Source organism: Echinops telfairi, unplaced genomic scaffold (assembly GCF_000313985.2).
Source record: "Echinops telfairi isolate 266 unplaced genomic scaffold, ASM31398v2 ScPeMD7_11;HRSCAF=52, whole genome shotgun sequence".
NCBI lineage: Eukaryota > Metazoa > Chordata > Mammalia > Afrosoricida > Tenrecidae > Echinops > Echinops telfairi.
Genome location: NW_022103908.1, coordinates 34,889,001 through 34,902,276, shown reverse-complemented (window position 1 = coordinate 34,902,276; position 13,276 = coordinate 34,889,001). Strand labels below are relative to the sequence as shown.

Below are 13,276 nucleotides of genomic sequence, written 5' to 3'. Positions count from 1 at the left end.
ACCGGGTGGTTTCCAATTGCTGCCCAATGTGCAACCCACTGCTAGCAGGGCCGGGATAGGATAAATGTCCACCATGAGCTGAACACTAATCCGTCAAGTACAAGTGCCATCCACTGGAAAGCCATCTCTTTTCTAAAGTCAAGGCTAAGGGAATGTGACTAACGTGTGTCAGAACTGTCTTTCTCTTAGTGTTACTGAGATTCTTGCCCCTGACTAAATGTTTATTAGCTTATGTGTCAGCACTGTTCTTTAGAAGAGCAATTGAAATTGTAGCTAATAAAATACCCTCTGGGAGACAGTGCTTGCTTGGGGGAAATTAATACTGTTGGGGCCAAGATGCTCATCAATGCAGAGCCATGGACATCCTCAAATATTCTCTGGGTATGGGGGCGGTCATTGTGTTATCTCTAAAAGTTGGTACACTACACACAACGACCACTTCTCTACATCAGAAACCATGAGTAACAGAGCCAGGAACCCAGACAGGGAAGACAATTAGACCCTGCACTAGTATCCTACAGATAAGACAAAGATAAAACTGCATTAAAAACTAAACTCACTGGCCCTGCATCGATGCTGACTCATAAGGACCCTGTAGGACAGGGTGGAGCTGCCCTTGTGGGTTTCGGAGACTAACTCTTTACGGAGTAGAAAGCCCCATCGTTCTTCTGCGGTTGGTTTAGAACTGTTGACATGTAACCCACTCCCCGCCGGGTGACCAGAAAACCTACCCAGCCTTTAATCAACTGAAGAGCTCAGGCCCTAGCTAGCCATGCAGCCCCGCGTATATAAGGGGGCTTCCAAATCATCAGGGAACAATGGAATTAGACGAAAATGGCGTTTTTTTCCATGAACCTTTTGAAGCCCCTTTGTGTACTCTCCGTACTGGTACTGACCCCTGCTTGCCTGCTATCCAGTCCGGATCCTGTAACTGTTCGTCTCTGCTCCAACAGAAGCGTTTCCTTCTTCGGTGTCAGCCCAGAGGCCATTTTCACTCCGTGAACTTGGATCTCTTCCCAGTCCACTTCATCCTTGGACTTTCAGGGAAATATGAATTTTACATTTACCGAGGGAATGTTTCCACTCTAGGCCAATGTGCATAAAGAGCCTGCTGGAAAATATTTACAGCAACAATGATTTATGAGAGCCAAAGATAGAAACCGTGAAACTGTCTCTCAGGAGAAGAAGAGATGACTAAAGCAATCCACTGAAACACTATCAAGCAGTGGCAATGAACGAGGCGAAGGACATGTACAGACGTGCACAAGTCCCACGACATAATGTGTGCAAGGGAAGAACGTTGCAGTGCGGTGTGCAGTATCAAAAAGACACCACTCAAAGAATGCTTGTTGTCGTTGTCAAGTGCCATCAAGTCAGCTCTGACCCGCAGTGGCCCTGTGCACAACACTACCAAACACTGCACAGCCTATGCCATCCTCCCTGTTCTCCCCACGCCCGAGCCCAGTAGTGCCGCCCTGGTCAGTCCAGCTTGCCGAGGTCCTTCCTTTGTTCGCTGACCCACTACATTACCAAGCATGATGTCCTCCTCCGGGAACTGGTCTCTCCTGATCATATGGCCCAAGTATGTAAGACGAAGTCTTTCCGTCCTTGCCTGTAAGGAGCACTCTGGCCTTACTTGTTGCAGCACACATTGGTTTGCCCTTTTAGCAGTCCATGGTACTTTCAATATTCCCCAGCACCACAGTTCAAATGCATCGATTCTTCCTTATTCATTGTCCAGCGATCACATGCATATGAGGCAATGGAGACCCAACCCATGGCTTGGGTCAGGCATACCTTAGTCCTCAAAGTAATATCCTTGCTCTTCGATCCTCAAAAGATGTCTTGTGCAGCAGATTTAGCTAATGCAGCCCGTCTTTGGATCTCTTGACTGCTGCTTTCATGAGCATTGAATGTAGATCCAAGCAAGACAAAATCCTTGACAATTTCAATCTTTTCTCCATCTATCATGATGTTACCTAATTGTCCAGTTGTGAGGATTTTGATCTTCCTTACGTTGAGTTCAGGGAGCCCTTGTGGTGGAGTGGTGATGGATTGGCTGCAATCTGCATGGTAGACAGTTGGAAACCACCAGCAGCTTAGTGGGAGGTAGTCTGGGCTTTCCACTTGAGTCAGCATTTCAGTCTTAGAAACCCACAGGGGGTCGCTATGAGTCAGCATTGACTCTATGGCAGTGAATTTGTTTATATTGACTATTAATCCATACTAAATGCTACAATCCTTGATCTCTTTTTTTCATTTAGTAAACTTTTACTTTATTATGAGAAAGATATCGTTAGTTTACATCAAATCTTGTTGATAAGTTTTATGAAGTTATGATTTGTTTGTTTATATGCTTTATTCACGACCGTATTCCTGGTCAACAGTATAGTTCCTGCCCCGGATTGATGATCCATAATATTAGATCCAATCATGAATGAAATGTAGTATAAGAAAATTGGAAGACCTCAACTTACTACTGGTTTTTGTTGCAATTACTGAGTTATAATTTTTTTAAATCATTTTATTAGGGGCTCATACAACTCTTATCCCAACCCATACACACATCCATTGTGTAAAGCGCATTTGTACATTCATTGCCCTCATCATTCTCAAAACATTTGCTCTCCACTTAAACCCCCGGCATCAGGTCCTCACAAACCTTGATCTCAATCTGCGAGTTCTTCAAGTGCCCCTCACTTCCTGCTTACCACAGGCTGTTGATAAACTTCCCTCCAACCCTGATATCACATTCTTCTTCCTATAATCCAGCTTCTTTGATGATTTGCTCCTCATGCAGATTGAATAAGTACGGTGAGAGGCTACAGCCCCGATGAACACCTTTCTTGATTTTAAACCATGTAGTATTCTCTTGTTCTGTTCACAAAACTGTCTCTTGATCCATATACAAGTTCTGAATGAGCACAATGAAGTGTTCTGGAATTCCCACTTTTTTCATAATTATTCACGGTTTATTAAGCCCACATAGTTAAATGCCTTTGCATAGTCAATGAAATATAAGTAAACATCTTTCTGGCATTTTTGCTTTCCGCCAAGATCCACCTGACATTAGTAATGATGTCCCTTGTCGCACGTCCTCTTCTGAAGTCCAGCCTGAACCTCAGGCAGCTCCCTATCTATGTATTGCTGTAACCCTTGTTGGATGCTCTTAAGCAACATTTGACTGGCATGCAATACCAGTGACATAGTGCTATCATGGGAGCATTCCGTTGTTGGTCATCTTTCTTTGGAATGGGCACAAATGTGGATCTCTTCAAGTCAGTTGGCCAACTAGCTGTCTTCCAAATCTCCTGGCATAGATGAGTGAGTGCCTCCAGTGCTTCATCAGCTAGTTGAAACGTCTCAGTGGATATTCCACGAGTTCCTGGCTAGCATACCAGAATGCTTTGAATGCCAGAGACGGCTAGCTGTTTATTCTCAGCATTTTCACATGTAGCAAAAGCCTGAGGAACACATGGCATTCATAAGCACCAAATTCAAGGGACAGAAAAAAATTTAAATTGGAGAGGGCTTCTAATGCATCGGTCCTGTGTTAGTCCTTTATTCGTTGAGATTGTCCATTAAAAAAAAAAAAAGCTGACTTATCACCCGAGACAACGAGTGTCACCTTAGTCACTAAGTTGAGGCTGACAATACAACAGGATACTTAGAATTTTGGAAAACAAGCTTGCACACACACCCCACCCTCGCCCCTGCTGCTTTAAGTACCAGATGGAAGGTAAAAGATGATTTTTAATTGTAGGTCTGACAGTCAGGGAAACTAACAGAAATTTAAGCCAGCCCACCTTGTAACTCAGTGTAATGTGACGTTTCGTATGAGCTTTTCCGATCCCTTTGACTTGTAAGACGACAGGATCAAGGCGAAGAACGAAGCGACCCTGCGTCCCTTCTTACGAGACTACTGCACCCAAGGCCAGGGCTCCCATTTATTACGTATCCTCATTTGTCGTCTCTTTCAGAAAACATCTGACTTGTGCTTGTTTGTGCCAACCTATGGTTATTTTTAGCACAAAAGCCCTTTGCGAAATCGGAGTGGTCGAGCGGGACGTGATCAGAAGGCACGTGGTCCAGGGCACGCGCGTTTGTCTTAGGGAAGCTGGAGGCTAGCTGCACTCGCCTGTTCTGAATCTGTTTGGAGACGTTAGAATTATGAGGGGAACAAGGGAATTACTCCTTTTTACGAACAACGATGCAAACGTTCCCTTTCCCTTTTGGGTGCTGGAAGGTGTCATATTGTTGCCCATTAAATGTGTGACAGATGAGGTGGGAAATGCATTGTGTTGCTATAAAAATCTGTGTGAACATATCCCTCACCCTTTCTCACCCACCCCCTTCCTCTATTGCTAGAATATTAACAGTGACTTTAAGTGTGATTAATTAAACTCTGTTCTTGATTTGTTTAAAACTCTAAAACTTAACTTGAGCTCAAAAGGCATCAGCAATCTCCTAGAGGAAATTTCCAAGGCCTCTGAATTCCAAAAATGGTGATATGATTCTGTGACATCATTGTGCAGCGTAAGAAGCATGTCACCGTCAATAAAAATTGATTAAAAACCAACAAACTGATTGCCATGGAATCTGTGCTGACGTGTAGTGACCCTGTGGGGCAGGGCAGCTTTGCCTGTGTGTGGGATTCTGGGACTGCAGCTCTTTATGAGAGCCCAAAGCCCTGTCTCTCACACACTCAGCCGCTGAGGCTTTCTAACATGGCCCCACTCCGCCACCAGGGCTCATCGCAGCCTCTTTCCCCTTTAGTTTAGCCGCAATCACATGAGACTTTGGTAAAAGATGAAAGCGTGATCTTGGAGTCACTGTCAAATGTATGGCTAACTGTCGGAAGTGGGAGATCCGGGAACGAGGCCGTGAGAGCTGGGGTGCAGAGCTCGGAACAGGGCGTATGAGCAGTGACTGGTCTAGTCGAAGGAAAAGCTTTGCAAACTTCTCCCAGCCTTTCGAGGTACAAGCAAGGCAGTCAAGAGAAGTCACCTGCGATATCAAAAACCAGAATTCTTGTAATGGATATTTTTATACACACACACACACACACACACTCACAAAGCCCATCACAGTACCAAGGTATGAAGTCTACAGTCCAGGGAGTGTCTTACACATGTCAGGAACTTTCTAAGGGATGCCAACTTCCCATCTCCACATGTGAAGGGCACAAAGCGTTAGAATGTTTCACAATCAGTGCTTTTAAAGATGTTGATCTAAAGGAGGGCAGAGTAATCCGAGGAGGTAAGTTTAAGACATAAAACGGCCTTGTCCAGGGGCGGCAGTGTGGTTGGCGCTGCTCCTGGTAGCAGATTGAGCCTGGACGTGGGAGCCATAGGCTGGGTTTAATTGGCCATCATAGCAGCACACAATTGTCCCCAAACTTGCCATTGGAATTATTTTTAAACAACATAAGTGTTTTATTTATGTGTGTTTAATTATAAATATATACTTGGGGCCTGCAAAAATTCATGAAAAAAACTCATTGCAATTTTTCCATGAGCTTTTTGAAGCCTTGTGCGTGTGTGCGTCCTCACTGTCACCGGGTGGTTTTCAGGGATGACCTGGCCCCCAGGGAGTTTACCAGGAGGAAGAACCAGCATAATGTGTGAACGGGGCTTCTCCCCTGAAGCCTTGTGATTTGTATTTCACATCTTCAACATGCTCTGCGGCTTGGACGTTCAGTCGTCCTTGTCATTCGTTTTAGGACGAGCAGAACGCTGGGCAAGGGGAAGAAAGAAGATCTCTATTTTAGGAAGGAGTAAACATCACTTCCACTCCCCACTAACCTAAAACGTGTTGCTCTACCTTCAGGGACACCACGGTGCAAACCCTTACTCTCCAGCCTTCCGTGCACGACGGACTCATTGTGTACGAAGACTCACCTTTGGTTAGTATTGAATACCTCCCACCATAGTTTTAGAATTATAGTCCTATTTACCCATTGGGGTAGGGGTGGGGCGTAGGGACGCTTCCCAGAGATTCTTTTTGACTTCAGTCTGACTGGGAAGTAACTGCTGATGTGTTGTTTGAGAAGAGATGTTTAAATGCAGATTGTTCCCAAAAGGACATGTTTTCTATTTGTTTCCCTTCCCAGAGGGAGAGATTCAGGGAATGGCAGAAAGCTACTGTTGATTTGTGTGTGTGTGTATTAGGATTTTTTTTAAATGTTTGCTGCTGTTTGCAAACACACAGTTTGAAATTAAGTAGTGCTTCTAAAACACTGTTAAGAATGTTTTCTTTGGGGCAACTGGGAAGATCTAGTGCTCAGCGTCGCTTCAAAGGGATCCCGGGCCCAGCGGTGTCCCTGTGTGCAGGCAGGTCTGTCCCAACAGTGACACAGAAATCATCAAAGCATCCTGGGACCCTCAAGGGACCAGCCTCCAGAGCAGAGGTTCTCAACCTGTGGGTCGCGACCCCTTAGGGGGTTGAACGACCCTTTCACAGGGGCCGCTCGATTCATAACAGTAGCAAAATGACAGTGATGAAATAGCAACGAAAATAATGTTATGGTTGGGGGTCACCACCATATGAGGAACTGTATGAAAGGGTCGCGGCATGAGGAAGGTTGAGAACCACTGCTCTGGAGTCTCCTTACTTTATCTAAACAAATTAAAAACTGGGCTTAGGACACAAGCCATGCTTTGTCCTCATTGTTATTTCAATTTACTGTTACCATAAAATAAAATAAAAATCCACAATCAGTTTTTCCCCTCCCAGAATGTGCCATCAAACAGTCCTGGGGACGCTCCTCCTGTAGCGTCAGACACACGGGGATGGCCAGCAGCCTCCAGCGGCTCTAAGGGAGCAAGCTGAGGTGCGCCCCCTTCCCGTGACGAGTGACAGGCTCGGAAGGAAGCCCACGGGGACAGCTCTGCTCTGCCCTGGAGGGTGGCGACGAGTCCAGATGGACTGGGTGGCAGTACAGTGAGTGAGTTATCATAAATCCAAAGCAGTAAACGATGAAGTGCTGAAGACAGCTGCTTTCACTGTTGTTCATGCTGCATTTTCTGTCTTCCAAGGTTAAAGCCGTGAAGTTGGGCCATATTCTGGTTGTCGATGAGGCAGACAAGGCGCCAACTAATGTCACCTGCATTTTAAAAACTCTAGTAGAAAATGGAGAAATGATTCTAGCAGATGGAAGACGCATTGTTGCAAGTGAGTATGAAATAAGCAAGATTTTTTTTTAAATACATAAAACTTTTACAACTCTGGTCACTAATCACAGGTTTAGCTGGCTATGTGGCCGTAAGCAACAAACCCATATTCAGTGTAACACAAATCACCCATATGGTCCATGAAAATAATAGCAACGTACAATCTATTGGGGGGCTATGGGTGGGGGTGGGGGGAGAAAGAGCTGGTACCAAGGGCTCAATATAAAGTAAATGTCTAGAAGAGAATGAGGGCAGTATATGTACAAACATGCCTGATTGAATTGATGTATGGATTGTGACAAGAGTTGTACGGGCCCCCAATAAAATTATTTTTTTATAAAAAATCAATGCTTTTTAAATCATCTTATTGGGGCCTTGTACAGCTCTTATCACACTCCATACATCCATCCATTGTGTCAAGCACATTTGTACATTTGTTGCCATCATCATTCTCAAAACATTTGCTTTCTACTTGAGCCCTTGGTATCAGCTCCTCATTATTCCCCTCCCTCCCCACTCCCCCCTCCGTCATGAACCCCTGATAGTTTATACATTATTATTTTTTTATGTCTTACACTGTCCAATGTCTCCCTTCACCCAATTTTTCTGTTGTCTGTCCCCCAGGGAGGTGGTTATATGGAGATCATTGTGATCGGTTCTCCCTTTCTACCGTACCTGCCCCTTACCCTCCTGGCATCGCTACTCTCATTGTTGGTCCTGAGGGATTTATCTGTCCTGAATTCCCTGTGTTTCCGGTTCTTATCTGTACTTGTGTACATGCTCTGGTCTAGCTGTATTTGTAAGGTAGAATTGGGGTCATGATAGTGGTGGGGAGGTAGCATGAAAGAACTGGAGGAAAGTTGTATGTTTCATCATTGCTACACTGCACCCTGACTGGCTCTTCTCCTCGGTCCTGCTGTAAGGGGATGTCCAGTTGCCTACAGATGGGCTTTGAGTCTCCACTCTGCACTCCCCCTCATTCACAATAATATGAAAAAATCAATCATTTTAATAGATAGAGAACATCTCATAAAATTTCAATAGTAGGAGGACAATTCAACATCATAGTTTTCTACTTAGAGAATACAATACTTAATGGATTCACTTTTCAATTATTTGTATGATTTATTTATTTTTGTCGCTGTCTGAACATTTTTTAAAGCTCTGATATATTCTAGTAATATCTGCTCTTAATTTAAAATATCGGTGAATATTTTATTATCGATGATATATATGTATCTATTTCTATGTATATCGGTGTTGAGATTTTTTATATACCTGTACATATAGAAAAACATTACACCCACATACCCCATAGGAAAATAGAATGAAGTTATACTTGAATCATCCTCTGGAATTGTCTCCTTACCTCCCTCCCTTCTTTTTTTTTTTTCCTAATAGAGGAAATGTAAATGAATGAAGCCCCCCAGTCTACTGAGCCTACAAGGAAAATTTGCTTTTGTTGAATACACTGTGAGAATACTCTGTAGTTTTTGTGTCTTAAAAAGATTTGAAAATCTGTAACCAGCTCTTGGCAATATACAGCCACTGAGCCCTGGGGGTGTAGTGGTTATGCGCTGGGCTGCTAACCACAAGGTCATTGGTCCAACACCACCAGCAGCTTCAGGGGATAAAAAACCAAAGCTTTCTACTCCCGTAAAACGTTACAGGCTCGGAAACCCCCGGGCAGTTAGACCCTGCCCTGTTGGGGCACCAGGAGTCAGAACAGACTTGAAGGCAGGGAGCTACGTTAGTTAACAGGACACCAAACGAGTTAAAACCAGTAACTAAAATCTCCAACACGAAACGAGAGCACGCCCAGAGGACCCCATCCAGGGGCTTATTTTCCTTGTGGTCACTGCATTGCAAGGTTGCCATTTTTGAGTGTAAGAAACCCAGGGCCAAAAAAGTATTCACATATTTCCGATGTCTAATGACCGTCCTGGAAAGTGAGTGCTTGAGTTAGACAACCCGAGTGCTGGCTTTCAAAAGGCCCCTCGGACCTGCAGTTTTAGAATTCTGCTTGCCCTTTTTAGGGGCCTCACGAGGAGCAAGGAGTGGAAAGGCAGAAAGGGTGGCTGAAACCAAGGCAGAGTTAGGGTCCCTGTCTCTGGGTCTCCCTCCACATTCTCCGACACGTTTCACAGGGCTCGTTTAACCATCCAGAATTCGTGCTAATCTCCAACAGCGAGTGCAATTGTGGTCATATTTTAAAAACAGAATTCTCTGCCATTCTTTTTTCCCCCTGACATTCTTTTGAACAGGATTTATAAAGCATCACTTCTATAATGGTTGTGGTCTTTTTTGTATTATGATTTTTTATCTGCTGTCGAGTACTTATGCCATTGGTGGTGGCAGCACCTGAATGTGTGGTCTGCAGAAAGGTTAATTTTGGTGCCATAAAAATGACAGGTGTAGGCTCTTGCAGATCTACCGCAAGTAAAAAGACAGGCCTTTCCCAACTCTCATTTGAAAAGATGGACAGGCCAAAGCTGAGATTTAAGCAGACCCAGATGGTGAGCGCTTCTGCTCAAAATAACTGTGGAATGGAGCTTTTGTTGTCTTAAACGATTGTTTAGACGAGCGAGGTACGTGTCCATCTGCGCAATGGCCTTCCCCTAATGCAGTGAGCAGTTAGTTGCACAAAGAAAGCATCAGTCAATTTGAGGTCACTTATTTTAAGAACTCAAGTTCAGTGGAAACCCTTGAGCACATGAACACTGCCCAAAAGAGCTAAGTGGATTTTCAAGCGGTTTGCCTCGGTATGGTTAGGCTGCGGGGTGCACAATCTAACCCAATGCCTCTTCCTCACAGCACAATGGCGGGCTGTGCAAATGATCAGAACTAAGTGTGGGGATTCATCTTGGATTATCCCTTGTTATGGATGGAATTTTTACTTTTTTTTTAAGGAATGGCAACACCTCAAGCCTAGTTTAGGCATTGTTTGGCAACATTTTGCCATGTGTTTTTGAGGTGTACATTGAGCTGACACGCAGATACAAGTGGCTGTACAAAGTGGGATATGCTTTATCAGACTTTTTTTAAAGCAGATAATTGAATATCGTGACTGTATGCTGTTTTAAAGGCTGTAGCTTGATGTTCTTCAGCATTTAAAAAATATTCATGTAGAATGAACAGTAAGAAATTTTGTTTTTCAGATTCAGCAAATGTCGATGGAAGAGAAAACGTTGTGGTGATTCATCCTGACTTCCGGATGATCGTTCTGGCCAATCGACCTGGATTTCCTTTCCTAGGCAACGATTTCTTCAGCACATTAGGTAAAAACAGTACGATTATAACAGCAATAGCAACAACGATGGCAATAAACAAAATGCTGGTCTCCCGATAGCAGTGCTGTAATGGCTGCCATTGGATATTTATCTTGTGTTCTGTTGTGTAATCATCAGAACCACTTTGTAAGAGGATTTGTCATCTCCACTTTAGAGAAGGGAGACATCTAATATTCAGAGAGAAGGCCTATTCCTCTGGGGTCCACTTAGCAGATAAGTGTTGCAGTTGGGAATCATGTATCATTCTAGCTGGTTCCAGAGCCTGTGTCCGTAGATTGTCACAGTCTACTTTGTTGTTCAGAGCCTTGGAATAAAACCCAATCAACCACTACCATGGAGTCGATTTCATCTCACACTAGAACAGCTGCACGGGTTGTCCACGCCTGGAGATCTTCACTCCTTCCGTGAGCAAGAGTACGTGCCATTATAAAGCAAGTGTGTACGAGCGGTCATGTACAGGTCTTTGAGTGGACTTCTCCTTTCAGTTCTCACCAGTAAATATCTAAGAGTGGAATGGCAGAGCCAGATAGGCATAGATTTCACTTTTTAGGATATCGCCAAACTGTGTCCAAGGCAGTGACGCTCCTTTATGTTTCCATCAGCGGTGGCTGAGCATTCCTGTTCATAAGAAATTCACTCCTCTTTGAGTCCAGGTTATAATTTTCTGATATATTTTCTGTTGTCTAAATTACAGATGAAAGATTTTCTCTCTAATTTTCTTTTACTATAACTTAATGTCTCTGTAGATTTACTTTACCAGAATGAACCTTAAGAATATTCTAGTAATGTAAATTATTTTGAGAATTATGGTACTAACTTGAAGCACTAGCTGATAAAGATCAGGGATCAATCACAGCTTTCAGAATAGATTACAACTTAATATAAAGAAAACAGAAATCCTCCCAACTGGGCCAATAAGTCACATCAGGGTAAATGGAGAAAGATTGTCATTGCCAAGGCTTCCCCTTGCTCGGACCCACAATCAGCACTCACGGAAGCAGCTGGCAGGAGATCACAGGATGCACTGCAATGGGTAAATGTACTGCACACGACCTCTTCAAAGCGCCGAGAAGTAGAGATGTTACTCTGAAGACGATGGGGCACCCGACCCAAGCCATGGTATTTTCAGTCACTTCGTACGTGTGTGAACGTAAAATAAGCAAAACCAAGGAAGAATCAGTGCATTTGAATGTTGCTGGCAAAGAATATTGAAGGAGCTGTGGACTGCCAGCAAGACTGCTCCTGGGAAGCAAGGATGGTGAGACTTCATTCCACGTACTTCGGACACGTTATCAAGAGAGACCAGTTCCTAAGAAAAGGGCATCATGCTGGGTAATGTGGAGGGACAGCGGAAAAGAGGAAGACCCTTGGCAAGATGGGCTGACGCAGTGGCTGCAACAGTGACCCCCAGCAACACGATGGTGAGGATGGAGGAGGACTGGGCGGGGCTTCCTTCTGTGGCTCCCCAGTCGCTGGAAGTCCAAATGGACTCGATGGTGCCTCGCAGCAGAGGAAACTGTCCTGTGAGAGAGATACATAGTTTCTAAAGTTATGCATGGTTTTTGGATTCCTATATGCTTGCATGAATGTATTTTTCCTAATATACAAGTACATGTTTGGAAGAGTAAATACACTGAACTATGAACCCTGCATGACTGTGGGAGGAAGTGGTATTGGCAGAGACAGGAAGGAACCTTCCCCATTTTTGCTCTTTATATTTCAATAGCTCCAATGAGTCCATGGTCAAGTATTATGTCACTTCTTTATTAAACAAAAACAGTACCACCATGCAGAATAAAGCACATATCACCCGGTTTTCAGAGATTACAAATGTAGTGTTCTGGTATATGCCCAGTGGGTCTTTGAACGACCACTCAGTTTTCCTTTGGCATGATAATGGCTTTGGCATGATAATGGTTTAGTTCCATGTTCAAGGGGAACCTTTTTCCTCTTCCAGGTGATATATTTAGCTGCCACGCAGTTGATAATCCCAGACCCCACTCCGAGCTCGAGATGCTCCGACAATATGGACCAAACGTGCCCGAACCAGTTCTTCAGAAGCTTGTGGCCGCCTTTGGAGAGCTGAGGAGCTTGGCTGACCAAGGGATTATTAACTACCCGTATTCTACCAGGGAGGTCGTCAACATAGTCAAACATTTACAGGTATGTGGCTGACGTTTCCTACCCAGCCATGGGGCTAGGTTTCTCAGATTGTGCCATTTGCACCACGTCTTTCCATTTCTATAAATATGATAATGGTACAGAGGACATGAAGCATTTGGGTTCTAATTTATAATTCTAGAAGGCCAACCAACATTATCTGTCCCGTCATTAAATTAAATCTGGCAAGTCTGTCTGCCATGACTGCTACCAAGGAGTTCTAGAGCATGTAGTGCAGGGGGTGGGTGGGTGGGTGGTGTTTTATTTGTTTGTCTGCAAGGGAGGGGCGGCAACATGGGAAACTTCTGTTTTGCCCTGTGATGGTTTACAACAAGCATACAGTGCAGGGGGGAGGATTCACTTATTTTTTTTCAGGTTGAAAACTGTAAAGACATAAGGATCAAACAGCAAAGTAGAAACTCATGATATTGACTCATGATACCTCTTGAAGAAGTTTTAAAAGATATAGTCAGTGGATGGGGAGAATGACATTCCTTAAGGCCATGTACAGGGTGTGGTCTTCGTTGATAAATAAAAAAGAACATATATACATTCTACTTAAATAACACATAACGTTCTCTAAGCTAAGAGTCACTTCCTAGTGACTTTTGATGTCTGGTCCATCCACACATTTCAACTATCCAAGAAAAATAG

General features: G+C 43.9%; 1 protein-coding gene across 1 annotated transcript in view; it reads left to right on the top strand.

The window, feature by feature from the left end:
* Positions 1 to 13,276, top strand: part of VWA8 (von Willebrand factor A domain containing 8) — a 426,636-nt gene that overhangs the window by 205,046 nt on the left and 208,314 nt on the right. Inside the window, exons 21-24 of the mRNA XM_045287091.1 lie at positions 5,830 to 5,905; positions 7,038 to 7,173; positions 10,331 to 10,450; positions 12,420 to 12,625. Of these exons, the coding sequence (XP_045143026.1) occupies positions 5,830 to 5,905; positions 7,038 to 7,173; positions 10,331 to 10,450; positions 12,420 to 12,625 (538 nt within the window). The remainder of the gene's footprint in view (positions 1 to 5,829; positions 5,906 to 7,037; positions 7,174 to 10,330; positions 10,451 to 12,419; positions 12,626 to 13,276) is intronic.